General features: G+C 39.1%; 3 protein-coding genes across 3 annotated transcripts in view; 2 read left to right on the top strand and 1 right to left on the bottom strand.

Moving 5' to 3' along the window:
- Positions 1–1,673, bottom strand: part of iqgap1 (IQ motif containing GTPase activating protein 1) — a 36,265-nt gene extending 34,592 nt beyond the window's left edge. Inside the window, exons 1-2 of the mRNA XM_061276766.1 lie at positions 1,409–1,673; positions 31–133 (exon numbers count right to left, since the gene is read on the bottom strand). Coding sequence (XP_061132750.1) covers positions 31–133; positions 1,409–1,454 — 149 coding nt within the window. The 5' untranslated portion in view covers positions 1,455–1,673. The remainder of the gene's footprint in view (positions 1–30; positions 134–1,408) is intronic.
- A 3,618-nt stretch (positions 1,674–5,291) lies between these two features.
- Positions 5,292–7,135, top strand: cartl (cocaine- and amphetamine-regulated transcript-like). Its single transcript, XM_061276824.1, has 3 exons — positions 5,292–5,519; positions 6,295–6,369; positions 6,827–7,135. The coding sequence occupies exons 1-3, from the start codon at positions 5,382–5,384 to the stop codon at positions 6,932–6,934; spliced, it is 321 nt and encodes a 106-aa protein (XP_061132808.1). The 5' UTR covers positions 5,292–5,381; the 3' UTR covers positions 6,935–7,135.
- A 15,181-nt stretch (positions 7,136–22,316) lies between these two features.
- On the top strand, positions 22,317–23,488 carry cart3 (cocaine- and amphetamine-regulated transcript 3). The gene is made up of 3 exons (XM_061276822.1): positions 22,317–22,517; positions 22,845–22,928; positions 23,038–23,488. Exons 1-3 carry the CDS (start codon positions 22,317–22,319, stop codon positions 23,143–23,145), a joined length of 393 nt encoding a protein of 130 aa, XP_061132806.1. The 3' UTR covers positions 23,146–23,488.
- The last annotated feature ends 2,084 nt before the right edge of the window (positions 23,489–25,572 follow it).

Raw genomic sequence — 25,572 nt, 5'->3', positions numbered from 1 at the left:
TCACTGGATTGGACTTCTTCTAGCTCTCACCTTTTCGCTTCTTCGAGATGACACAGATACTCATAGGCCATGTTTTGCTGTCGCCTCTCATCCATCTCCTCCGCCGTGAGTCGCTCCACACCATCCAGGACAGCTGGAGCATGAGTGGGATATGAAAAGATGTGTTAAAAACAAAAAGATTTGCATTTGTTGGGTGGTAGAATACATAATGGAAATAACCTGCGATGAATTTAATATCATTCATTACGACATGACCTTTCCCCACACACACAAACAGCTTGCTTGGTTGCATTGCCCACTTTCCACACAGCTTGCTGGCTTCTCTATAGTTCCTTACACTGAGGGGATTCACAAAGGAAGCCAAGCTCGTTTATTTGTCATCTGTGTGGCTTCTTAACACAATTGATTTCTAGCCTGTCTGATGTGGGTATGCTTTTGTGCTTATTTACACATTGGAAAAAAACAAAACAATACAGTGGATGTTTATAGGGTAATTCCCGTGAGGGTACAGAGCGCGGTAGTGTTTCATAATTGTCGGGAGGGGTCGTTTCGAAAGGGCGGGGGCTGGAGGGGAGCGATACAAGACCCCCTTTGAATCCTCCGATCATAGGTAGCCTTGAATGGCAACACAGGCTACATCAGCAGCAGATAGATCCTGCTCTCAAAAACAACTGGCAAAGTTGGGTGTACATATTCCCTCCTTGACGCCTTATGTACTTTTCATGTTCTAGTGCAAGGGTGTCAAACTCATAGACATATTTTTTTCGGAGGGACATTACGACTGTCAACATCTTATACTATATAGGCTACACACCAAATTGATGAATAACAAGTTTTGAAATCATAGACTAGTGAAAACTAGTAAAACTATTAAAAAGATGAATAGTAATACAAATTGCTAGCAATTTTTTATTTTTATTTTAGTATTGACAGTAGTCCATTCCCAATTTGTCTTTGAGGGCCACATAAAATGATATGACGGGCCATAACTGCCCCCCGGACCTTAAGTTTGACACCTGTGCTCTAGCATAAACTTCAAACTTCTTCTTTCTCGGATCATTGACACATTACCTGTAGATTTTTAATTAACTAATGAACTTGCCAAAGTGCTGTTAATGTTTTTTTGTTTGGTTTTTTACTGGAAACTAATAGATAGTAGTGTTTAGTGTGCAAAGGAGAAAAGACAGTAACGGACAGATTACTGAACGAAAACGCGGAAGTGTGAATTAGGCTGTAAACACGCTTCCAGGACTCGCACAGAGCTGGGTGTGAGCTCTTCATTTAAATCAGACACTTTACTCTCGTCTTCGTTGCTTTGCAAAAAAAAAGCTCTCATGCGTGCAACGTACAGAAAAGGCGCCAGTCTGGCATCTAAAAAAAAAAAAAGCACGCAAGAACGAAAACTTACAGCCATATCTCGGCCGCAGCCCGTCTGTCTCGTCTGAAGTTGACATCCTCCTCTCTTGACAAACGTCCACCTTCTGTACTCCGAGATTCACTTCAAACTCCAAACTACGGGATCGAAAACTTAATTCAAGCGAAAGAAAACCGGCAAGGACCTTTCGGCCCTCTTGTTACTTCACTGCACACTTGGAGTTGAAACTTTTTTTTCTTCTTCTTCTCCTTCAAACCTCACTTGTGTCACTGGGTGTGTTCTTCCTAATCCAAAAGTATGCGTTTCAGGAAACGGAGTACTGAAAGCTCTCCTACGGGCGATACCTGACGGCGCAGCGACTCCTGCTGTCTGCGCCACTATCGGCAGAACAAAAACAGTTGTTCGACTTCTTCTATTTTGCTGAATTATCCTACTCGTAAGAACAAAAATATCGTACTAGCATGGACTGTCAAAGATATCAAATGGATTATTTATCTTTGATATTCAAAGCACTTTAGGATTTATCAAAGATCTCCAAGCCATTTGATCCTTCGAAAATATCAAAGGCATTTGAGCATTCAAATGAAATTAAAGATATCCAAGCATTGCGTCTCCAAACATTTATCATCTTGAAATGTGCAGAAAAAATGGAGTAGCTGGATGGAGACAACCCACACGAGCATAAAAACACGTACACGCGACTCAATTATTAATTTTCACTCAAGTAGTCTTACTCTGATTCTAGCTTCTGGTTTTTGGTCAAGGATTATGTGACAACTGGTCAACCTTCTAACTGGGACTCTGCCTGGAACTACATCATAGTCCCTCTTCTGCTTTTCTGTTTCATTGGTTCTACATTTTACAGCTGTCACTGTAAAAATAATTAAATAGTTAAATACAAATACTACATAAATACCAACGTACTGTTTTATTTCTTTGGATTTTATTCATCTGGAAATATTTGCTTCCTAAAGCAGATAAAAGTCTTGTTGACAATGAGAAATATTTCATTTCAGCCATTAAGCTTTATCACTCAAATGTACATCAATACTGCCTCTCCTCATTGGGGTCATGGATGAACTGGAGCAAATTCCAGTTGACTTTGGGCAAGACAAATTATTCATCCAACCGCTGGCCGCTCATCACGGCGCACATACAGAAAAACAAATATTTGCTTCTCATTCCTGTAAATTTGGAGTCTTCAATTACCCTAACATGCATGTAGGGTAATGTGTTGGGAAGTAACGTTGTTTTTTTTCTTTCTTTTTTAAAATGTTGCACTAGTATTCTTTTTTTTTTATGTGGCTTCCTGTTTAAAGCATCAAATAAGAATTTCTGCCTGTTTGCAACCAAATTTGATTGCGTATAAAATTCTGAACATTGTAATTTGGATTGCACCTATCACTGATTGTTTTACAGATTTGCTACAGAATACCGATTTCTCTCTCTCACAAGAGGTTGATTTCTTGTAACCAGTTATTGATGGTTGCAATTAGGACGGAGGCTAATGTGATTGGTGGCACGTCAACCAAGACCTAGTGAGGAATTTACTGCTGTCACTGTCCCCAAGGGCCAAAACAATCACACAAAACCGATCTTTGTTGGACCCCCTGTAATATTGGACCCCCCCCCCCCCACACACACACACACACACAAAAAACAACATGTCACTGTCGAAAGCAAATTAATAATTGGATGAATAAAGATTTCCTTCAACTAAACCAAAACAAAACTGAGGTCCCTGTTTTGACAATACAGAGTGTTGCCGTTAGTAAACACTTACCTTGCCTGTGGCCACATCTTAATTTTTGTGCCAGGGCAATAATAGTTTATTGTGTTTTGGACTGTGTTGTGCCTCGCTGGGTACTCTGACGAACGGAGCTGCCATGCCCCCGGCGCATTTTGCAATGTGATGGCAAAAAGTAAACTATACGATAAATCTGCTAGAAGCGGGTCTAAGTGGAGTGATTTTGGAGGATTTGTCCGGACAGAGCACTGTACACCAAAACCAGTGGACAGACACAGCTTCTTCCCCCAGGCTGTCGCTCTGATGAACTCACACCACTCATAGAGTCTCAGAGTCATTACTGTGCAATAACATCCTGCTCTCGATGCTTTGGATTGTCCATATTATGTGTCCTCTCTGCATCCATTGCAGCCTGGTCATCCTGGAAGAAGGATCTTCCCATCTGTGGTCTCTTCTCAGGGTTTCTCATTTCCCCTAGTAGGAGTTTTGACTTTTCCTTGCCCTCCTGGAGGTTTAAGGGGATGTTTGAGAATATTTGTCAATTTTTGCACACGTTGTCCTGAATGTTGTTAGCTACATAAATGTTGTACAGAGGCCGAGATGTACCGGAGTCAAATTCCTTGTTTGGAATGTTCAAACTTGGCAAATAAAGATTGATTTGATTTGATTTGATTTGATTTGATTTGATTTGATTTGATTTAATTTGATTTAATTTGATTTAATTTGATTTAATTTGATTTGAGATTTGAGCAGTCAGCATCTGTGGTGGATGTCATTGTATTTTATTCAACATGACAACAACGTGCAACAATCCATCAGAAGCATTGTAGAAATCAATTTACTGAGAAAATTATTATCGGTATCATCGTAAAATTATTTTTATAGCACTCCCAGTGACCGCCCAGCACAACGTCTGCAATTGCCTACATCACATTCTCGTAACCCAGAGAGTCAATTTATCCATTCACCATGTCAAGCACTCTGTGCGCTTCGACCACCCAGACAGAATGAGGGGACCCGCTTTGATTAGCCGGACATTGACTGACTTCCATGACCGTTGAGTAGACATCCGATTTCTTGAGCGTCGCAACTTTCTCTTTGTATTCAAGACATGTCACATTCCGACTCCTGATTTTCTTGGTTGTTTGTGTTGTTTCTCATCATGGCAGGTTTTGGAAAAAGACATTGATAAGATATTGTTACCTTTGACTTGGGCCATTTCCGTGCCCTGTGCAAGTTTAGCATACATCACGGTCTAATGCAGTTTTCTTTCTTTTGGTATTTTCGTAGAAGGGCGCAGGTAAACATGCATTTGCATCGTTGTGAAAGTATTGTCAATGAAAGCGGCTCCATTCATTCCCGTTAAAGTCCACCCAGTCTTTGCCATTGTAGAAGCTGAAATAGTAATAATAATTGCTAGAATTGATTTCTCCACTGATTCAGAGGATTTAATGCACACTGTTGTCATGTGAATGAAGTACGATGACATCCACCATACATATCTGCAGAGTACAGAATCTGTCTGCATGCACTTAAAAATCAGTGTAAATACAAAACATTGTCAATTATGTATATATGTGACCGAGCTGTAAAATATGTGGCCACTAGCCAGTGACACCGAGCTCCCGTTTTAAAGGATTTAAAATAAATCATCAATGATTTAAAAAAAAAAAAAAATTCTTGACTTTGCTTTTAAATATCTTTTCCGTTTGTGAATGGTGTTAAATGTTGTATTAAATTTAAATGTGGTGCATAAAAAAAAAAGCTGACTTGCCTTGTTTAATAAGTCATCATCATTATCATCATCATCATCATCATCATCATCATCATCATCATCATCATCATCATCATCATCATCATCATCATCATCATCATCATCATCATCGTCTCAATAACAACACAATTAAAACGTGTATTTTAATGTGTTAACCACAGTAACAATTATGTTTAAATAAAAAATTGTCAATGACGATGGTAGTGATGAAGATGTAATAAAATGATGACAGCATAATATGGTCAAATCCTGACGCCTTCTGATAACATCCACCCCATCCATAGCAGGCCTAAATTGCGAGAACACTTCTGCCTGCCGCAGTGGCCTTTTGGGCGGGGCCACGAGTCTGTATAAGAGGGCAGAATTCATCCGACCGTTGGACATTTTCACGTCAACCTGTTCACGACTTGTCCTCCTTCACTTGTCCCGCCCCCTTTCTCAGTGCGACCTCGGCGCTCCTCCGTCCACTAACCAGGACCAGAACCATGGAGAGTTCCGCTGTTCTCCGCGCGCTGATGGTGGTGAGCCTGCTCGTCCTCTTGTGTCACGGCCAGACGTCCCAGGAAGTGTCTGTTGAGGAGATGGAAGGAGACAGAGGCGAACCAGGAGCGGACCGAGACTTGGTCAGTGTAATGTATCCATTTTGTTTAAGTGTTAATGTGAATTTTGGAATGTTGTCTTTTGAAAAGAGAAGAAACAAAACCCACCTATTTTTTGGCATACCTCAAGTTGTGTACACATATTTTTAATATACAAAATATTACATGGCCCAAAAATTACAAATACTCTTTCTTCGTGCATATCCAGTGCTCAAAACTACACAAGTACATTGAATATTTCTATGATATTAATTTTCAAAATGTACAAACCAACAATAAGAAATAATATCTGGAATAGCAAGTAATGAATTCTTTTTTCTGTATTCTCTCTAACATAAATTCATACAATCACTTCTTTGCCACTTTGTCATTTTTCAGCCATAAAAAAGTTCCTTCAAATTGAAACCAGTTATAAATACGCTTTCTCACTGCACAAATATCCTGTGCTCATTTCAATTTATGCTTGCACTGTAAATAGATTTCAATGGTGACAATAATTTATTTTTAAAAAAAATACAAATGAGAAATTACTCATATTTCTTCGTCATCATTTCGAACACAAGTTTTTACAAAAATTGTTCTTTGTCATAAAGAAATCCCTACAACTTGCCATGCTATGATTAGTTTTCCTATGTATGCCCGCGACCCTCATGAGGAAAAGGTTAAGAGGTGTCAGTATGACTATACAGATGACTTTATTTTGACCCATCTTCCACATATAGTCACCCAATGATCATTTCTGTTCTGTTCCGTTCTGTTCTGTTCTGTTCTGTTCTGTTCTGGTGATCTTGCTAAGCAGGTCGAAGCACTGGATGTTTTGCTGGGCAGGATGCATAATCGGATTTCCACAGAAAAGAGAGGCAGTATCCCGCTGGTAAGGCAATGTATTGACATATTTATGCAAATGAGCCCATGATACAAATCCACCGTGTTTTCTGTAATAAAAGGTCGAGTCCAATGCAGCCAATGCTCATTTAGTGTGATGTGTTTCCTTCACCGTTGCTAATTAAAGCTGTGAGTTGTCAGCCTAATTAAAAGATAAAGTAAACAGACTGTAGTAGTTACAGAGCAAGTTAGATTGCTTTTCACACCAAATTTGTTAAGATGGAAAAAAAAGTTCTCTTTCAGTTCTCTTGAAACAAATACAAACAAAACTGAATTTTAAATCAAGCAGACCAAGAATTGTTTATTTCTCTTATTTCACTGACCAATTCTTGTTGGTCATAGAATCAATGATGAAACCTGTGAAAGTGAACATATTGAAAATTTGTAGTTGATTTGACATCTGCGTGTGTGTGTGTGTTTTATTGTTATCTGTGTTATACCCTTAGTGTGGGATGGGCGACCGTTGTGCCATGAAGTTTGGGCCACGAATCGGAAAGCTCTGCGACTGCAGCAGAGGAGCCAATTGCAATTCCTACCTGCTCAAGTGCATCTGAATCATTTGCAATATGAAAGTTACGTCTGCAGGAATGTGCACATTTTCAAAACTGTTCTATTGTCCTATTCTGTTGTAGGCCTACTGTGCCCTCATGAACTGTACGTTATGCATTGTGGTTATCTTCATGTTGGATGTCCAGCATGAGTTGATAGTGTGTAGCATGTAAGTGTTTCACATTCAGTAAACATTTTGAATTTAAGACTGAATTTTATTCGGACAGAATTATGTTAACATACAAAGTTCAAAGGATAATGAATAATACATACATCGTACATACATACATAATGCATGCATCACAGTCCTCACATTGACACATTTTAATTATATACACACACAGGCAAACAGCATCATACTTGTTGTTGTTCTTATCTGACAATTGTAATCATTTACAAAAAATGAATAAAAAAAATGAAAAGCAATTAGTTAGTAGCGTGGTGCCATAAATTCCCATTCACTGTGTTTAGCAAATCAACCTGCACTTGATTGCATGGTGAGGAAATGTTTTTCTACTCAGAAATTCATTTTATGAGGAGAGTTTACGAAGTATACTAGTTTAATCAATCAATCAATCAATCAATCAATCAATCAATCAATCAATCAATCAATCAATCAATTCTGTCTGGTTCCGAGAGAGCCATAGACTGCATGTTTTGTGTCTCCTCTTACTCCAACACACCCGAGTCAAATGATCAATAAGCTATCCTAGAATGTTCACTAGTTAATTACAGCCCAAATATTCACACTTATGACAAAACTATCACCAAGCAGGAACTGAAATTGCTGAGCTGAACCTGCTTTGACATGAGTCAGACTGAATTTGAGCTGCTTGGACATGATTCAGGGACGTGAACCGCTACCTTTGGTGCTTAATGTTAAACAACCACCTGTAATAAAAGGTGAGAAGTTAAAAAGTGACACACGTTGATAACCGTATGCTTCTAGAAGCAAGTGATAAACATAATGACAGCAAAACTATAACAACGGTCAGCAAATTTTTACCAGGTACATTTTTCAACTAGAGAGGGAAATAAACTTTCTAGATGAACTTTTGAATCTGCTCTGGCTTTTCCTAAAGCACATCATGACATAATATTAATACAGTATACAGTAATTTATTTTGCAATATTCATGAATTGGTAGAATTCAGGCTCGGTTCAGCAACAGGTGGATTTTGTTTTCTGAAACATCACAGCTATAAATTGAAGCAATCTGTATTGCATAAGATTTTATAGTATAAACTTAAAACACTACATAAAAATATCTCAAAAACTGATGTGTTGGGGTAAAAAGTCGACATCCCCCACACATTTTCAATTATTTATTTGCTGTAATTCAATAAAACTGAGACCAATTTTAGCCAGCTATGGTGTGACATGAAAATGCTGGATGTGCACGCTTCACTTGTTAGCAAAATCTTAATCCACCAAACCATAAAAGACTGACAAGCTCATGTAAAACTCCTTTGGGCTTTGAGGGACAGACAAGACAAATAAAAGCCTCGGGTTGAGTCGTTCAATGCCTGAAGCAATTAGGCGTGTCAGCAAACGGGTCAATAGTGAGCAAATCAGCTTCGTTCTTGACTGTCCTTAATGACCTTCATTTCTGTCTGCAGTGGAACATTCTGAAGTTTGGGTTGACCTTCATGTGCTAAAAAAAAAGAGCCCATGAGGTTTGTTGAAATAATAAAAAAATAAAAAATTGAAAATAATCCAGGTATTGTCGTTTATTTTACTACTTAATACAGATCTGTACTGAGCTGAATATTATAATTTAACTAATGCTTTAATCAACGTACAATTTGCACACTCATTTCGTTAATGATGTTATGGTCTTACTGATTGATTATAGCCCCGGAAGCACTGAATAAAAGTTGATTTGATTGAAAGTAAGACTAATCACCAGTCAGTGCATGTAGTCAGTGTTATTCAAAACAAAACTTCTAAATAGCAACCCAGGAGAGCAGAAAATTAATTACTACATCTCCTACTTGGATGTATTATTACATACACGCTCAATGATACAAAACCCCAAACATTTGGTGCTCAAGCACTTTTGTATGCCAATGTAGAAAACAGTGAAAATTGAAGTGATCATTTGAAATTATGCTCGCGGCCAAAATTATATTTAAACCTAACAAACGACCTGAAATCAGCAATGAAATAGTTTGGAAATTAATCATGATACAAAACATGTTATTTTACTTCTGTGTTTGATATGAATGCTGCTATTATTGAGTATCGTGAATGAAAATGTATTTTATCCATTGCACTTAATCACACAACTAAATGTATTCTGACTACTCTAACCTTCATTTCCAAGTAGCCTACTAAGCAGCAAAAGTTGTTTGCATCTATTTATGGATGGACACATAGTAAATTGCACATACTATTTCTGATATTTGTATGAGAATGTTTTAATATAAACATTGTATATCGCTACTCACGCCCCCAAAGCAACATTAAGGACATTAAGGAGAAATTGAGTAGAATCAAAAACGTTTTGCTATAAACATGAAGTCCATATAATGAATCCAATCCAAAAGTTGCACCTTTAATATACACATTTCATTTTGAGCTGCACCTCATTTATTCATTTGTTTTAGGGTGGGGGATTATAAACATGTAAACATTCGTGGCTGGGCCCCACTCTACCTTTTATGCAAGAACCACACGTGAGGGCAAACCCTTTTTACAAGCGGAGAAAGCCATCATCACCCTGTGTGATACAGAGGTGCTTTAAAGCAGTCGGACTTTTGCCTCTTGCAAGGGACTATTTATTGAGTGAACAGGTTTTGGGAGTCACCTCTGCAAACTGCTTAATCAGTGCTCTTTTTTTCCCAAGGTTGTGGAAACAGATACTAGTGGAGCCTTTTTAGATTACTGGATTTGGAAAGTTTCAACAACTACAGTGATTGTGGAAAGTTTCAACGTGTCAAGGTAAGGTAGAAGGTTTTAACAAAGTTAATGATTCTAATCAACATACCAACATAATCATACGATCAAAATAATGTGAACCCTAACATAGTATTTGCAGATTTTTTTTTCCCCAGTACTTTTTCACCCTAACATGGTCTTGTGCAGAGTAAACTTAAATGACAAAGATATTCAGTAATATGTGATCATCAATTGTTGTTTGTTCTCTATATGACCAAGAGGAGTGGAGCAATAGAACTTTGATGGCAGGATATCTACATAATTTTCAAAGAGGTCATTTTTTTCTATCAAATGCATGCAATGGCTTCTTAGGGCGGCTCGGTGACGCACTGGCTAGCACGTCCGCCTGACAGTACGGAGGGTGCGGGTTTGATTCCACCTCCGGCCCTCCCTGTGTGGAGTTTGCATGTTCTCCCCGTGTCCGCGTGGGTTTTCTCCGGGCACTCCGGTTTCCTCCCACATCCCCAAAAACATGCTTGGTTGGCCGATTGAGTGCTCCAAATTGCCCCTAGGTGTGAGTGCGTGTGCGGATGGTTGTTCGTCTCTGTGTGCCCTGCGATTGGCTGGCAACCAGTTCAGGATGTCCCCCGCCTACTGCCCGATGACAGCTGGGATAGGCTCCGGCAAGCCCGCGACCCTCGTGGGGATAAAGCGGGACAAAAAATGGATGGATGGATGGATGGATGGATGGATGGATGGATGGATGACTTCTCAAACAAATAATGAAAGAAATACTCTTTGCCATGGTCCATATTATTTTATGAAGAAATCAAAGTACAAAACTGGTGTGCACAATGTTAGTGTAAATGTCACACTTAACTTCCTGCCGCCAGAAGATGGCAACGTTTCATCACATATACATATACATACATTTTGGTGTAATGCTTCAAACTTGAACCATGAAGATGTGGGCCGTGAGGGATGACAAACTTGTATGGGAATATTTGATTCATCAGTTCTGTCGCAATTCAAAATGGACACTTGAGTTTGTACTTTTGCACTTTGTGAACAATGAACGACACATATTTCCAGATAGCACGATTCAGTGTTTAGGAGCTTTCTATCTCATTGGAAAGCTGAATTTTAGACCTTTCTGAAGAGGCATAGCATATGTGAATGTGAGTTTCAGGGCCCAAGTATAATGTGATTTCATATAATGATTGTGTGCCATGTGATGATTTGTGAATTCATGCAAAAAAAATATATATATACTTCACTCAATGTCAAACATTTCAAGCCATGTCATTGAATTTCATCACACCCAGATGTGTGTGTGACGATCATTGGGACTTTAACTTACCATGGTCGAATGTGGTCAAAGTAGGCTTGGAACCACTTTGGAAGTCAAGCGGGCAATTACTGGACTACCAAAACAATGCGAGCGGTAGGAAATCCGTATTGAGCATCTATACTGAGCATATTAGAAACTCAAGAACTTACAGCTTCTTCCTCTTGCATTAACCCAAATGTGGCAACCTGCCGCATGGCCATTTTGTGTTTTCTTCACTCCAATATAGGCTCTGTCCATCTCCACTCTTCTTCCAAGCCACTCACATACCTGGAAGACAATGGAAGACAAGCCAAAATGTCTAAGAGGGACAATGTGTATCAGCCCATATTTCTTCAGTTGTACTCACAGTCATGCCTTCAACCACGCTTGGGCCATGAATGTGCCTCAGCACCACCAGGGACAAAATGTTCTCTTGATAGGACGGTGCAATTTGATAATTCAGTAAACTGTGTTATGTTAAAGCTCAAAACAGATTTACTGAGTCTGGTGTTTGGGAGAAGCAGTTCATCTTTTTTTTTCTTTTAATATAAAATACAAGTAATTTTCCCTAGTGAATTTTGGCAGAGTAATAAACTGAATTTGAAGTGGCAAGACTGGAAACAGAAACATTTCTTTGGACATCACCATAATCCAAGAAAGATTAGAATGTGACGTCATTATCCTACATTGGAGAACTATGTGTGTATACTTTATAAAAGTGACAAGAGAGTCCATGTGGAATAAAATTTAATAAAAAATAAATTAAAAAAAACTCCATTCTATTAGCCGTTCTCCACTTTTCTATACCACTGTATCATGAATTCATTTTTCTTTTTTTTTTTTTCTTTTAAAAGTCAAAGTCTGCTTTATTGTCAACGTCTTCACATTCCGAGACACACAAAGAGATCGAAATTACGTTTTCTCTATCCCACAGTGACAAGACATATTACACGATAGACATACAAGTAAACGACGCAATTTGCATTATGCTTTAAAAAGTGGATTTAGTTACAAAACATTACAGAATTGTCCAATAGTCTAAAATAACTCTAAGACGTTGGCAAGCAACTTTAAAATCAATAGAAATGTTGGGCTTTATCCAAGTATCAAAATTGATTGTAAAACGAGTATCAGTATATCATCCATTCCAATCAGTATCATTTGTGTACATTTATTCATATGATTTTTCATTGAGACTTCGAGCAACACTTTTTGTGGACGTTTTCATATGTCCATGTGCTTCATAGTAGTTTAAGGGAGAATGGCTTGAAGTTAACTGCAAAGCAAAAGCCGCAATTTGTCCTCTGATTGCAAGGCCAGTGGAAAGGAAACCAAAACAATGGTAAATAAGGTTGCATTGGCTTATTTAATGGATCAAATCAAAACAAGCTCGGAGAAGGTGTCTTGATTTCAGAGAGGCAGAGACACGGTATTTACTTGGTATCGATCAATACCAAAATCTCAGGTATCGCACAACTCGAGTTGTGCTCGATTTGTATTGTGTGTTTATGCATGTCTTTAGGCAAATGCATGTATAAGAAGAGTTTTAAAAAAGTTATCTCTGCACTGGCAACCAACTGGAGAGGGAACACTGCATAATTCAACCACAAAAGTGAGTCCTGTGGGCAGACAGAAGCTAAAAGGTCCCAAACTCACAACCCTTAATTACCTCAGTGACGCACAAAAGGGCCTCTGCAGGATGTCGCAGAGTACTCATGCAAGTGTGTGATATTTACCAATCCAGTGAACTTGAACTTCTTATGTCCTGAGGGTTCCAACGCAAAAGGGCAGAGTGAATTTTTCTCTCTCTTTATTATTACCGCAATGTCATTATTCTATCTTTACACTGACAGTGTTTAGTATGTATTTCTCTCAGTTCAGAGAAGCTTGACAAAAAATAAAGGCAGATCAAAGCTGCTTCACCATTGCTTTAATGCGCTTGAAATATTGCGCAACCTAACGCTTGAAATTGTTCAAAGAGACCACCCACGCATGCAGCACATCTTGTGTCTTCACTGAACTTGCCAGCCTTCAAGGGACTTGGCATTGTGATTTTAATGGGAGGTGATTGACAGCTTCTGCATTAATCATCTCCTCCTTTGGATGCACGTGCTTTCGTCTCACCACGTTCTTCACGGAGATTGGTTTAGAAAACATCAAATAAAACCAGAGCTGCCTGGCCACGTTGTGGTACTGGCACGTTGGGGTACTTGCACGTTTGTAGTACTTACATAAGAGAGCAACTCTTAAATATATAAAAAGCTTAAAATAACTTTTTAAGTTCAGAGCAAACACCCAAACTTTCAATATGAGATGAAATCTCTAGGTGTTTGTTTTTCCAGAGAAGAATAATGAGAATTTCTATAAGAACTATCGGGTCGTTGGCTGCTCTGGCCACGTTGGGGTTGAAGTAACGTGTGACAGATTAAGTGACGGTGTGACAGGAGGTCTGCATGAATTTTGCCTGCAGGTTTCTACCAAGCTGTCTGAGAGAAGGTGCAAGGCTAAGTTGTAGCAATCAGGCCATCTTGTATTCCACTAATTGGAAGAGTATTGATATCATCAATAACAACAACGTACAGACAGAAAACAGATAATTACGATCATGGTTAGGATGGAGGAGCCGACCCCTGCTATGGTAAATGTATCTTGTCAGATATGGACACTGCTGATTGATGCCTCAATGTAACGTAATGGCAATCAAAACAACCAGCTGTTATGGAGCCTCAGAATTCCCCTCATGAGATCATAAAAGTGAATATTCAGCTCTTCTTTTATTAAACCTAAATGTCTTTGCTGTAGTCAAAAATGGAGTCATATTTAAACATATGTGGGATGAAAAACAAATGCACTTTAGTCATATCTACAACTGGAGTTTAAACACCTTTAGGATTCGTTTTGGATATTTGTTTTTAACTGTTATTAGTACTGAAGTTATGTTACACTGTGCTGCAATAACTCATGAATGAAACTCCAATTAATCATTGATGGTCTTCATTGGAATAAAATACTGCACATGAGAATGCCTTTTTGGCATTGTTCTTCTTTATGAGCCATGGCCCATCTACCATATATTTGATTTTTATCCAGATTATTTTGGTCCGTTTGTCATCAAAAGGCCCTTTATTTCTACTCACCACACATAGGCTCAAAGGTTACATTTGAAATGCTAGCAAGTTAGTAACTGTTAGCGTTACGATTTCGGTAAATTTGCCCGACATTTTATCAGGATTAGAAATGCGATACGATGACATCAATAATTTTATTTCCCCCGAGCTCCCAATCGAATTAATTGACATGAATCTAGTATGAATAGTTTTTTCTGTCAAATGCAATTTATTTACATTAAAGACGCTGCTCTGCCAGTGAGAATCCAGCAATAATTAATATCACCCATATGTCATCAGTTTGGAATGCCTGGAAATCCATCTGACCAGCAACTACAAATACTGTAGTGCTGCATATTTACAGGTTTCATAACAAACTGGCTTAACTGAGCTTGGGAGCAGTGCAACTACCGTATTTTCCGGACTATAAGGCGCACCGGACTATAAGGCGCACCTTCAATGAATGGCCCATTTTAAAACTTAATCCTTATATGAGGCGCACCGGACTATAAGGCGCACCATTAATGCATCATGTCAGATTTTTAATCCAAATCAAATCATTCTCCATTTTATCTTTTTTATTTCAACTTCAGATGCAACAAATGACTTTATAATCACAGAATAATGATCCATAGTCTTTTTGATTCATGATTCATAGTCTTCAGCAGGCCACTTATGCTTGATTTCATGACACAATGCTTCGGGCCAGTTTGAATTTAGGAATTTAGTCCATATATAAGGCGCACTGTCGGCTTTTGAGAAGATTTTAGGTGCGACTTATAGTCCGGAAAATACGGTAATTGACGGCATTGTAAGGCTTCATAAAAGAAAGGTAACATACATGGTTATTTTAGTTATTCATATAAAACAAACCCGTCTCAATTGTGAGGCTTCCCATTCAGTATTTAGTGCCAGTGAGCAAAATCTAACAATATATAACATATAATTTGAGTGCCAAAGGAATGCTGTGCCATTTACTTCAGGGCTAAACATGCAGATCAATTTAACAAGCACATCAGCCCTTGGCTGTAAAAGTGAAGAATGTGTTCAATTATTAGAGAGTCGGTTAGTAATGCTGAATTATTGACAAGGCAAGCACCGTGGACAAGTGGTTATCACGTCTGCATCACAGTTAATTCCTGAATTCTGGGTTCTACTATTAGCTGTGGCCTTCCTGTGTGGGGTGTCCATGTTCTCCCTATGTACGTATTAAAAAAACATTTAGTTTCACACATTGATTTATTTACTCAAAGATTAAAATGTTCACCCAGCAGTGCCAAGTTTCAGTGGAGTTATTGGGATATCTTAATGAACAGCTTTCAATTAGTGTGATTTAAAGTAAGGTAGTGCGTCGAAGTCTTCACATGACTCACTCGCTCACATAATTGGATTCAAGAGCCTCAAGGAAAGCTACGTTCTTTTTAATTATTTTGGGGACTTTTTTTTATCACATTTTTGACACCAGAGCTGTAATGATGCACATTAATCCTGGCTTATTTCACAGACTCTGATGCAGCAATTAGTGATGAGTCACTACAGGAATTACAAGTCCACCCTGCTGATTCTTGATTGTACGCCGGCTGATGACCAATCAAAGTAATGCACGGGAAGGATGGTGATTTATGAGTTCAAGAGCTCCAAGCTGAGAAAGGAGCTGTGATGTGATCCTCTTATGTCTCCTCATCTTCATGACGCCCTCTCTTCCTCCCAACCCCTCGATTCCCTACGTGAAAGGCAGATGCTTGGGAATGCTGAAAGTCAAAGCTCCAGGCTCGTTAAGAAATATCCAAAGAGAAGTTATTTGTGCTCAATCAGACTTTGCATGAAGCAAGGGAGTGTAACAACACTTGTGACTTGTTTGCCTGGGAAAACAGATCAACAGGTTGATTACCCTTAGAATTAGTTTGCACATCTATGAGTTTGTAATAGTCTTTCATAACAAAGTTCAAGAGATTCAAAATGCAATAAATTGTTACTTAATGACACAATTACATTCTTTGGAGTCATTTAAGACACCTACGGCCCCATTTTCGTAGACAGGAGTAAAAACACGTTTTCTGTGCGCCTGACAATTTGGTCACGGGAAATAGACTAGACTAGTTGACACCAGGCTCAAGTTGTGGCACAGGTTGTGTATTACGTTTGTGGTAGATTTGGAATAGGGACAAGGTATTTCTGTTATTTGATTTGTTTCATCAAAAATTCTTGGGATTGTAATTACCCATGGAAAGGTGTTTTTTGTCATATAATCATTACGGTTAAGCTTTGTGTTTGTTTCATTTTCTGCCCAGGTACGATCTTACGCTGACTTATCCAGCGATCCACTTCTTCTTTCCCTCCAATACAGTAAACGAGAGTACTGTGACGCATTTGGTTGTCCTGTCTGTCCCGTTACAGACTGTCATTAGCATTTTTACCGGATTGTCTGTTTTTAAGGGCTCTCATTCATGTTTATTGTTTGATTCATGCTGTAACGCTGTGTGTCCACATAAAGAAACAAGGCATCTTAAGGAAAAAAAGTTTCGTGGAAAATCAGTATGCTTCAGCATTGGCCGACTGAGTTTGCTTCAATTAAGCCGAGAAAGTATTAGAAAAATTTGCTCCAGCACACCCGCGACCCCCGTGGGGACTAAGCGGTACAGAAAATGGATGGATGGATGGATGGATGGATGGATGGATGGATGGATGGATGGATGGATGGATGGATGGATGGATGGATGGATGGATGGATGGATGGATGGATGGATGGATGGATATTTTCCAATCAAGCTTTAGGCCCCACTACAGCACTGAGCTAAGATGTAGACCAAGTCTCAGGGCTTTATATTTAAGACCGGAGCAAATCCAGCTCAGCACGTGATGTAAGTCTGCGTGCAGTCATGTTAACTGGGACTTACATGTCTGCGGACTAGATGTAGTTTAGTTTAGTTTAGTTTATTGTTTAGCACATATTATTATATCACTAACTGTGCAAGGAGGGAGACGAAGCCTAGGTCATGTACATTAGATGTGTATTACCCTGACTACAAGCAGGAAATAGAACTATAGTACGTATATTAGTCCAGTGCTCCTGTCTTTCCACCGGCTTCTTCACTCAGAGAATAGAATTAGAAACTGCTCTACTTGTGTACAAGTCTCACGTTCTAATGCAAATGTGCATTGCTTACACATTAGAGCCAAATGAACCTTCTCGGGCTCCGAGAATGAGCAACGAGTCCACTCCTGGTGCCCAGAGCCAGGACTCAAGATGGCAGCTTTATTCTGCTTAAATCTAGGACAGTCTGTCAGAAAGTTTAAAATAGCCCTCAACTTTGATCGTTTTTAAATACAGGCTGAAAAACAGTTTTATTTAATTGTGCATATGACAACTGAAATTAGTTTAACAGCACTCCTCATTTTTAATTAAGTAATGATTTTCTTCATGTTTTATGGAATGAATTGATGTTGACGCATGAATTCCCTTGTCTTTGAATGGTTAAACTCATAAACTTTATGAATTGTCATACTAATAAACTTGCCCTTCTTTAACAAGACAGCTCAGATGCAGCCATATTGTTCCCTGTCACTGAACCTGGCATAAATTCTGAACTTAATGAAGGCTCCTTCTCTGTCACTGTGCCCTTTTACCATGTCTTATCCGTCCCAATCCACCTTTCCTTGACTTAAAACTTCCACTTTACTTGAAGTGTAGTGCAAAATAAAGGTAACTTCATCTATTGTCTAAAACACAAAATAGTCAGCGGCTTGATTCTGATACATTGTAATGTGGCCGATACACTCAATGGGGTAATTGAAGGAATGTATTCCGGCACTTTTCTCATAAATTTGTTTTGATCATTTGTTTTTCTAAATTAGGACAGAGTGCTCAAATGCTTTTTCCAGACAACATATTGCAAATCATTAAGAACACTACTGCGCAGCAGAATAATTATAAAGAGTCAAAAAAATGATGATGATCATGGTGGACTTTTAAAGAACATTTAACTTTCCTGACAAATAAACTCTGATTAATCAATAATGAACGATTAATCACTCAGCTGTCGATGTATGTACTTTTTGTAAATGACCATTTTAAGTTGGGGTGTATTCAATGGTAAGGTAAATTGGTTTCTACAACAACATCAATGCAATGGTTAACAAATGCTATGTGGGCACAAAGCCATGGTACTAGGTTTACAGAAAGGCAATGTCTTGTAGCATAGTCTAATTAGAAATTAGCAGATGAAGAGAAATATTAAGACCCATATTTGCTCCATAGCAACAGTAACATGGTAACATCAGTGTTGCTGTGCGATCCAAAAAGCAAATCTCGTCAAGAATAGCAAGGGCAGTACATTGCCCAAACATGCTGGACCTCCTGCGTGGTTCACTTTGATGTTGTTGAGTAATCAGTTAGTGATTTAACATGTCAGATGACAAATTATCTATAGTCTCAATAGTTGCTATACTACTCAATTCTTCTATAATAGTAGCATCAATCCTTGCTTGTCCACTTGAGGGTCACAGGAAGAGAAGGAGCTACAATTCAGAGGTGCCAAACTCATTTTTTGTCACGGGCCGCATTGTAGTCATAGTTTCATTTGGAGGGCCATTATAACTGTCAACCCAAATAAATGTATGAGCACTTCATATTACATACAGTATAGGCTACACAACAAACTGATAAATAACTAGTTTTGAAATCTGAGACTAGTAAAACCTGCTCAGATTAAAAAAAAAAAAAAAAAAAGACGGATGGTAATAAAATCTGCTGGCAACATCTCTATTTTTTAAAAGTGAAGACAATTTGAAATATTAGTATTGACACAAAGTCGATGCAATGGCGATGGCGGCCGTGGTCGAGCGGGTCATTCAATAACCAGAGTTGGCTATTTAGCTGTGGCTATGTAGTTAACCACCACCAGAGTGTGAATGTGTGAATGCATGAATAATGTATCCACTGTAAAGCGTCTTTAAGTGTCCAGAAAAGCACTATATCTGATGTGTTGTTATTATTATTATTATTATTATTATTATTATTATTATTATTATTATTATTATTATTATTATTATTTTTTTTTTATTATTATTATTACCGTAATTTTTGGACTATAAGTCGCGGGTTTTTTTATAGTTTGGGTGGGGGGGGGCCGACTTATACTCAGGAGCGACTTATATACATATATATGTTTTTTTTTTTCACTTTTTTGGGCATTTTATGGCTGGTGCGACTTATACTCCGGTGCGACTTATAGTCCGAAAATTACGGTATTATTATTATTATTATTATTATTATTATTATTATTATTATTATTATTATTATTATTATTATTATTATTATTATTATTATTATTATTATTATTGCTGCTGCTAGATGCCAACGTCATTCAAGAACTAACCTTGCCTGCAACCTAAATTCCTGTGGTATTTGGGAGTTCACAAAACTCCGAAAATCCATCTTGCCATCTGATTTTCTCCGAGTTCTACCACTGGTGGTGCGGATCAGTCAAAAAGCAACAGTATGTTTGGGGGTGGGCTATATGGCTGCGACAGAAACAAGAAGCAATGAGGCCAGGGGAAACAAACAAACCAAACATGGTGACACCAGTGGACGAATGCATGGATGCTGCGATTAAATTCTGTTTTTGCAGAATCCTCCCATGACATATCCATTTCCGCTGCCAACAACGAGGCTCTCTAAAGCAGCCACACCAGCATGAAGCCCTGGTCCACACGCTGGTTGTCGAGTCTGGTCTTTTTTTTTTTTTAATTTCCCTTTCTTTTCCCTTGCTGGCACTCGTGACATTCTTATCAAGACATATACACATGGCTGACTATGAAGCACTCCTATGCAGCCACGCTAGTAGTAGACTAGCTGTGACGTGAGGAACAGACTTTGAAGAATGTATTTAACAGATATATAAATTAACAAGATCTTCAATATTCTGATAAAGTAATGAGAACTCCTTACAATCACATCCTAACTTTACCCTAAGTTACAAACTATTTCACTTTGTGTTGAGCTTAAAGAATCTGAATCACCACTAAAGTTACATAACTAGACCAACTGGGGTGACCAAATAGACAACTGTGTGACAGAAAAACATATGAAATTGTGGTTGTGAATGAAAAGTTAAATTGATCGCCCACTCATTTAAAATGGGGGGGATGTGAGTCATGCAGCCTCAAGCATGATCAAAGTTTTATGCGCTCCCATCTCAGTCCAAACAGAAGCAGAAAGAAAATCAGTGATGTGTAACCAGAGAAGACAAAAATGCAGCAAACAAATCTAAATAAAAAGCACTTTAGACACAGTGTGGCTTTAGAAAGAACCAAAGGACACTGGACATGATTTTCACTGCCCTGTCAAATCCAGGACAAATGCAGGGAACAACACATCACCTTTATTGACCTCACCAAGGCCTTTGACACAGTTGATCGTGATTTGCTCAGGCGCATCCTCATGAAGTTTAGTGTTCCCCCCAAATTCACAATGTTCCCCCCAGTTTCACAATGGTATGCAGGCCTGTGTACTTGTAGGCAATGAACAGTCCCCCTTATTCCCCGTGAAAGTAGGGGTGAAGCAGGGCTGTGTACTGGCTCTAGGTATCTTCAACCTCTTCCTGGCAGAAGCCACACTCTTATTCCATCAGTCCATCATGGAAGATAGTGGTGTCTCCATCGAGTTTCGCCTGGATGGGAGCTTATTCAACATCCGACACCTTCAGGCAAAGACGAAGATGGCAGACTCCAACATCCAGGAGCTTGTATCTCGACTCTGCTGAATGGGTCAGAAGCCTGGACACTACACCACAGACACAACCACTGCCTTGATGCATTTAACATCAGATGCATTCAACGCATCCTTGGGATCACATGGCAAGACCGGGTTCCTCACATGGACATTTTGCAGCGCATTGAGTCCATAAGCATAGAGGCAATCTTGGCACAGAGAGAACTCCGGTGGGTTGGCTACATCATCCGGATGCCAGGATACCGATTGCCTCGTCAGCTTCTCTCAGCCAACAGACAGCTCGGAGGACAAAAGCTGCGGTATAAAGACCAACTGAAAGGACCACTGAAGAGGTGCAACATGAAACCCAATGAACTTGAGGCAGCTGCAGCTAACCGCTCGCTGTGGCGCTCGCTCGCTGTGCCATGACAGGATCATGTACCTAGAGGAGTGTCGAAATCAACACTGGCGGGACCTGCGGAGGCAAAGACACCATCCTGCAGTTCCAGAACCATACCAGCCCCCTGATCCAGGCCTTAGATGTCCTCACTGTGGCAGGAAATGTGGCTCCATGCAGGATCGAACTTCATAGTCATATGGAACGGCATTGTCCCCAGCAACGATAGTCAACAATCAGATCAACAAAATGGAAGCTACGTCATCTTCAACTACGATAGACCAAGCAAGCAAGCAAGCAAGCAAGCGTGTGCGTGTGTGCGTGTGTGCGCGTGTGTGAGTGTGTATTTGTGTGTGACAATTTAGCCTTTGGTTAATAAGTGTGAAAAGCCATGCAAGCAAGGAGAACCAAAGGATAACTATAACCTTGTACTGCTGTTTGCTTTCATCAATGAAATCAACACACGGTTGTGATTATTTTCTCTCTTTCAATACTGATAACAAATGTTTCCTTTCAAACTACGTTTTTTCCTATTTAATGTCATTATTCTCTTTCTATTTAAAGTAGCATACTTGTGTACAGGATCTGTCTTTAGAGGTGGCACATTAAAAACTACCAAATCAATTAACTCGGTGTTGTCAGCGTTCATGTAATTACCCTAGGATTGCAATTCTAAAATGTTAAATGATGTTAAATAAATACTTTCAGTCATCCACGCTGCATTCAGACTTTAATTTTTGTTGGTGTGACTCCCTGGAGCATGATTGTTTTTTTTCTTGTTGACAAAGTAGACTCAATTTGCCCAGCAACTTTTAATGGATGACTCACCCAAGGCGCCTGTTACGCATGACAAATCTTTACGCGGGTTGGGGGGGGGAATCAAAGGGCGAGGTGGAGCAAGATGATCCCAGGCGTCAAGTATAAAGGTGTTAAGCTTGTCCCTGTATGTGAGACAGGCCACATGATGACGATGTCGTACAGCAACCAGAACTCCAGGCGGCTCAGTGGCGCGCTCTTGTGCGCATCGCTGCTGCTGCTCCTGCACTCTTGTCCTCTCTCTCAAGCCCAATTCACCGACACCGAGTCTGAGGAGGATCTGACTCCCAGGGCTCTGCGGGATTTTTACCCAAAAGGTCCGAACCTGACAAGTGAGAAGCAATTGGTAAGCTTGAGAATTTCTAATAGATATGAACAAAAATAACAAATGTGTGTGGGGTTTTTCTTGTGGAATGAAATATGCAATGGAGCTAAGCTGATTTTGACTACCGTAAAGTTAGAAATATATTTTAGAAAACTATTCTTCAATTGCTGTATTGTATCACTTAAAAAGAATTTTTTTGTCATTTACATATTCACTCAGAAAAGACCATTTACCCGTGTTTTTTTTTTTTTTATGGCTGGAAATTTGACCCTTTTGTGGTTGCTGTTTAATCTTCAGATGAGTTAATTTCTTCCTTGGTAAAACCAAACGTAATGTTGCCCTTTGCAGCTTGGAGCTCTCCAGGAAGTTCTTGAAAAGCTGCAGACAAAACGACTGCCGGTGTGGGAGAAGAAATTTGGCCAAGTCCCGACGGTACAGACTTTTTTTTTTAAATCGTTTTAATTTTAGGCTACTATAGATTTTCAGTACGCGGTGCTTTTCTGTTTTGACTGAATCTTGCTGTCTTGTGCGTCTCCTTCAGTGTGACATCGGGGAACAGTGCGCGGTGAGGAAAGGAGCGCGCATCGGGAAGATGTGCGACTGTCCCCGAGGAGCTTTCTGCAATTTTTTCTTGCTCAAGTGCTTATGAGACTGCTTGGCTCTCAATGTAGAATGTAGCATCAAGATAAGAAACTGTCACTCATTCCCATCATAATGTCATATTTTGATGAAAAGCTCAATGAGCAGGAGGATGACAGTTGAAGAATATGTATTTTCATCTATGTATTTTGTTTATCACCATCAAGTCTGTAATAATATACTGGAAGCACAATAAAGTCACAGAAACCCGCAGAGGGCTGAGGCAAGCTATTGTCACATATGTCCATGTGCACTGAGTGCCAAATTCTGTACAATAATAATGCTAATTTTCATTGAGACTGTCATGACATGCATAAAATTGTTACATAACAAAAATCTTGTTTCAGGTAAATGTTTGTGTATTTAGTTATCATGGCAGAAATAATAAATGGTGAATCGTGTTTTGTAAAGCAGTACCCTTGTCATGTAATCTTTTTAAAATATATGAATCACTCCCCAACCCCAATGAAGCTTGACAGAGATAAACCAAGTGACACATTAATATAATAACCTGACCTCAGACACTACAAAATTGATCTTTTAACCACACCAATATAAATATGTCTACAAAATAAAGATAGATATTCAAATGTGATCTTACATAAAGTCGCTGGGGATGAAGTCGTTCACCCTGACTTCCACACAGGAAGCGCAGTATGAATATGAATGAGAGTGAAATTGCTTTTCTCTCCGTATATGTGCCCTCATTGAATAGCAGCAACGTGTCCAAGATATGAGTCAGCTGTTCAACCAAAGTCAGCTGGCGTATGATTCAACTGTCCACAACAATTATGAACGTTTTTCACATCGGATCGGTCGCTGCCCCGCGCCCAGGTAAACATTGACCACCGATGGTGCAGCTAACCTACAAGTTAGAATGGAATGCAAAATGGAAGATATGGAAACAGAGACGAGTGGTGGCTGTGGAGTTTTTGATAAGGCTTTTTAATAACATTCTAGAGCAGGGGTGTCAAACTCATTTTTTTTCACGGGCCGCATTGTAGTCATAGCTTCTTTCGGAGGGCCATTATGACTGTCAACCCAAATAAATGTATGAGCATCTCATATTATATACAGTAAAAGCTACAAAACAAACGGACAAATAACTCGTTTTCAAATCAGATGAGTAAAAACTGGTCAAATATTAAAAAAAAAAGAGATTAAAAGTGAAGACTGATGTTGTTTTAGCGATTAGCGAACGGCGTGAGTGATGTTAGATTTTTTTTCTTGTGAGCGCGCGCCCCTACTGGAAAAATTCCTGGCTACGCTTCTGTTCAAAGCCATGTTAAATGGCAGTTAGCAGGCTCTGGCCACCAATAAAAGTGCTTCTGATTCACCCCAAATCAATTTCAATTGTTCCAGTAGACTCTTCCTGACTTTTTATTGTCACATCTTAAAGCACACGCAGAGATCATTACGCAGAGATCGCTATAGTGTTTGCCCATTCTTCTTCAAGTAAACAAAAAAATTTCAGGAAAAGCCTACTCAATCAGAGGTACTTTAAAATGTGACACTTGGCTGCTGACTCTCATTTGACTTTGAGAATTGTCTCTTACCCAACCATCCTTTTTGCAGCCAGTCAGCTCTCATAAATATTGAGAGGAGACAAGTGCAAAAGGCTTGTCCTTTTTTTTGGGTGCGCGTCTTTCCATTTGGGAAGTCCGCATGGGACTAAAGAAACACTTTCCTTTTTTCTGTCCGCCAAACACAAATTTGTATTAATAATTCACGGACAGCTAGGGAAAAACTACAAGGCGAAAATTCTTCTTAGGTTCCCACATGTTACAATAGGAAGCTACAAAATAAAAATAATGAGACAAGTCACATGGCAAGATCTTAAGATTTTACTATAAATGTACTACTACTTTCCATTTGTAAAATGTGGCCATGGCTTAGTACAGGAACTCTCAACACACTGAAAGTCATTATAAAGAAAGCATTGAAACGGGGCGGGCTTCACAAGGTTCTGAGGGCAACTCTGCATACATAAATGCTTGAAAACAAAAAATATTCTCATCCATCTGATCATCCATTTTTTATAACAACTGTATACACAGCAATGCTAATTGTGTTCTGCCTGACCCCAAATCTTCTTAATCTTACTTCTTATACATCCAGACAGGGAGGATTTGTCACTTATCCCCTGGAGGAATTGCCTCCAATTGTAATGTTATGGCTTTTCTCCACATCGTCCAAAGCGACAAGCCGGCAGTGCAATAATTTGACAGAGACAGACGAAGTCAAATAAGAAAAAGAGCTGTGGGTGATTGAGAACGTGATGGATTGAGACATAGAACAGGTAAACAAATGACAGAACCTTAAACAGGTATTGCTTTGCGACAGGATTGATGTCTGCTAGAAACATCTCTGTCAACACGACCGACAAATTTCCTGAGGCAGCGATGGTGAGGTACATGATGTTATATTAGTAATATAT

The sequence above is a fragment of the Syngnathus typhle genome, linkage group LG4 (assembly GCF_033458585.1).
Source record: "Syngnathus typhle isolate RoL2023-S1 ecotype Sweden linkage group LG4, RoL_Styp_1.0, whole genome shotgun sequence".
Lineage (NCBI taxonomy): Eukaryota > Metazoa > Chordata > Actinopteri > Syngnathiformes > Syngnathidae > Syngnathus > Syngnathus typhle.
The sequence above is the reverse complement of the archived record's forward strand: the minus strand, read 5'-3'. Positions and strand labels throughout refer to the sequence as shown.

What these genes read in the sequence shown, in the direction of transcription:
- cart3 (XM_061276822.1), top strand. Translation starts at nt 22,317, where the DNA reads ATGATGACGATGTCGTACAGCAACCAGAACTCCAGGCGGCTCAGTGGC. An exon ending in TGACAAGTGAGAAGCAATTG is followed by an intron (nt 22,518 to 22,844) that starts GTAAGCTTGAGA and finishes TGCCCTTTGCAG; the next exon opens with CTTGGAGCTCTCCAGGAAGT. An exon ending in AATTTGGCCAAGTCCCGACG is followed by an intron (nt 22,929 to 23,037) that starts GTACAGACTTTT and finishes CGTCTCCTTCAG; the next exon opens with TGTGACATCGGGGAACAGTG.
- cartl (XM_061276824.1), top strand. Translation starts at nt 5,382, where the DNA reads ATGGAGAGTTCCGCTGTTCTCCGCGCGCTGATGGTGGTGAGCCTGCTC. An exon ending in CAGGAGCGGACCGAGACTTG is followed by an intron (nt 5,520 to 6,294) that starts GTCAGTGTAATG and finishes CTTGCTAAGCAG; the next exon opens with GTCGAAGCACTGGATGTTTT. An exon ending in AGAGAGGCAGTATCCCGCTG is followed by an intron (nt 6,370 to 6,826) that starts GTAAGGCAATGT and finishes TTATACCCTTAG; the next exon opens with TGTGGGATGGGCGACCGTTG.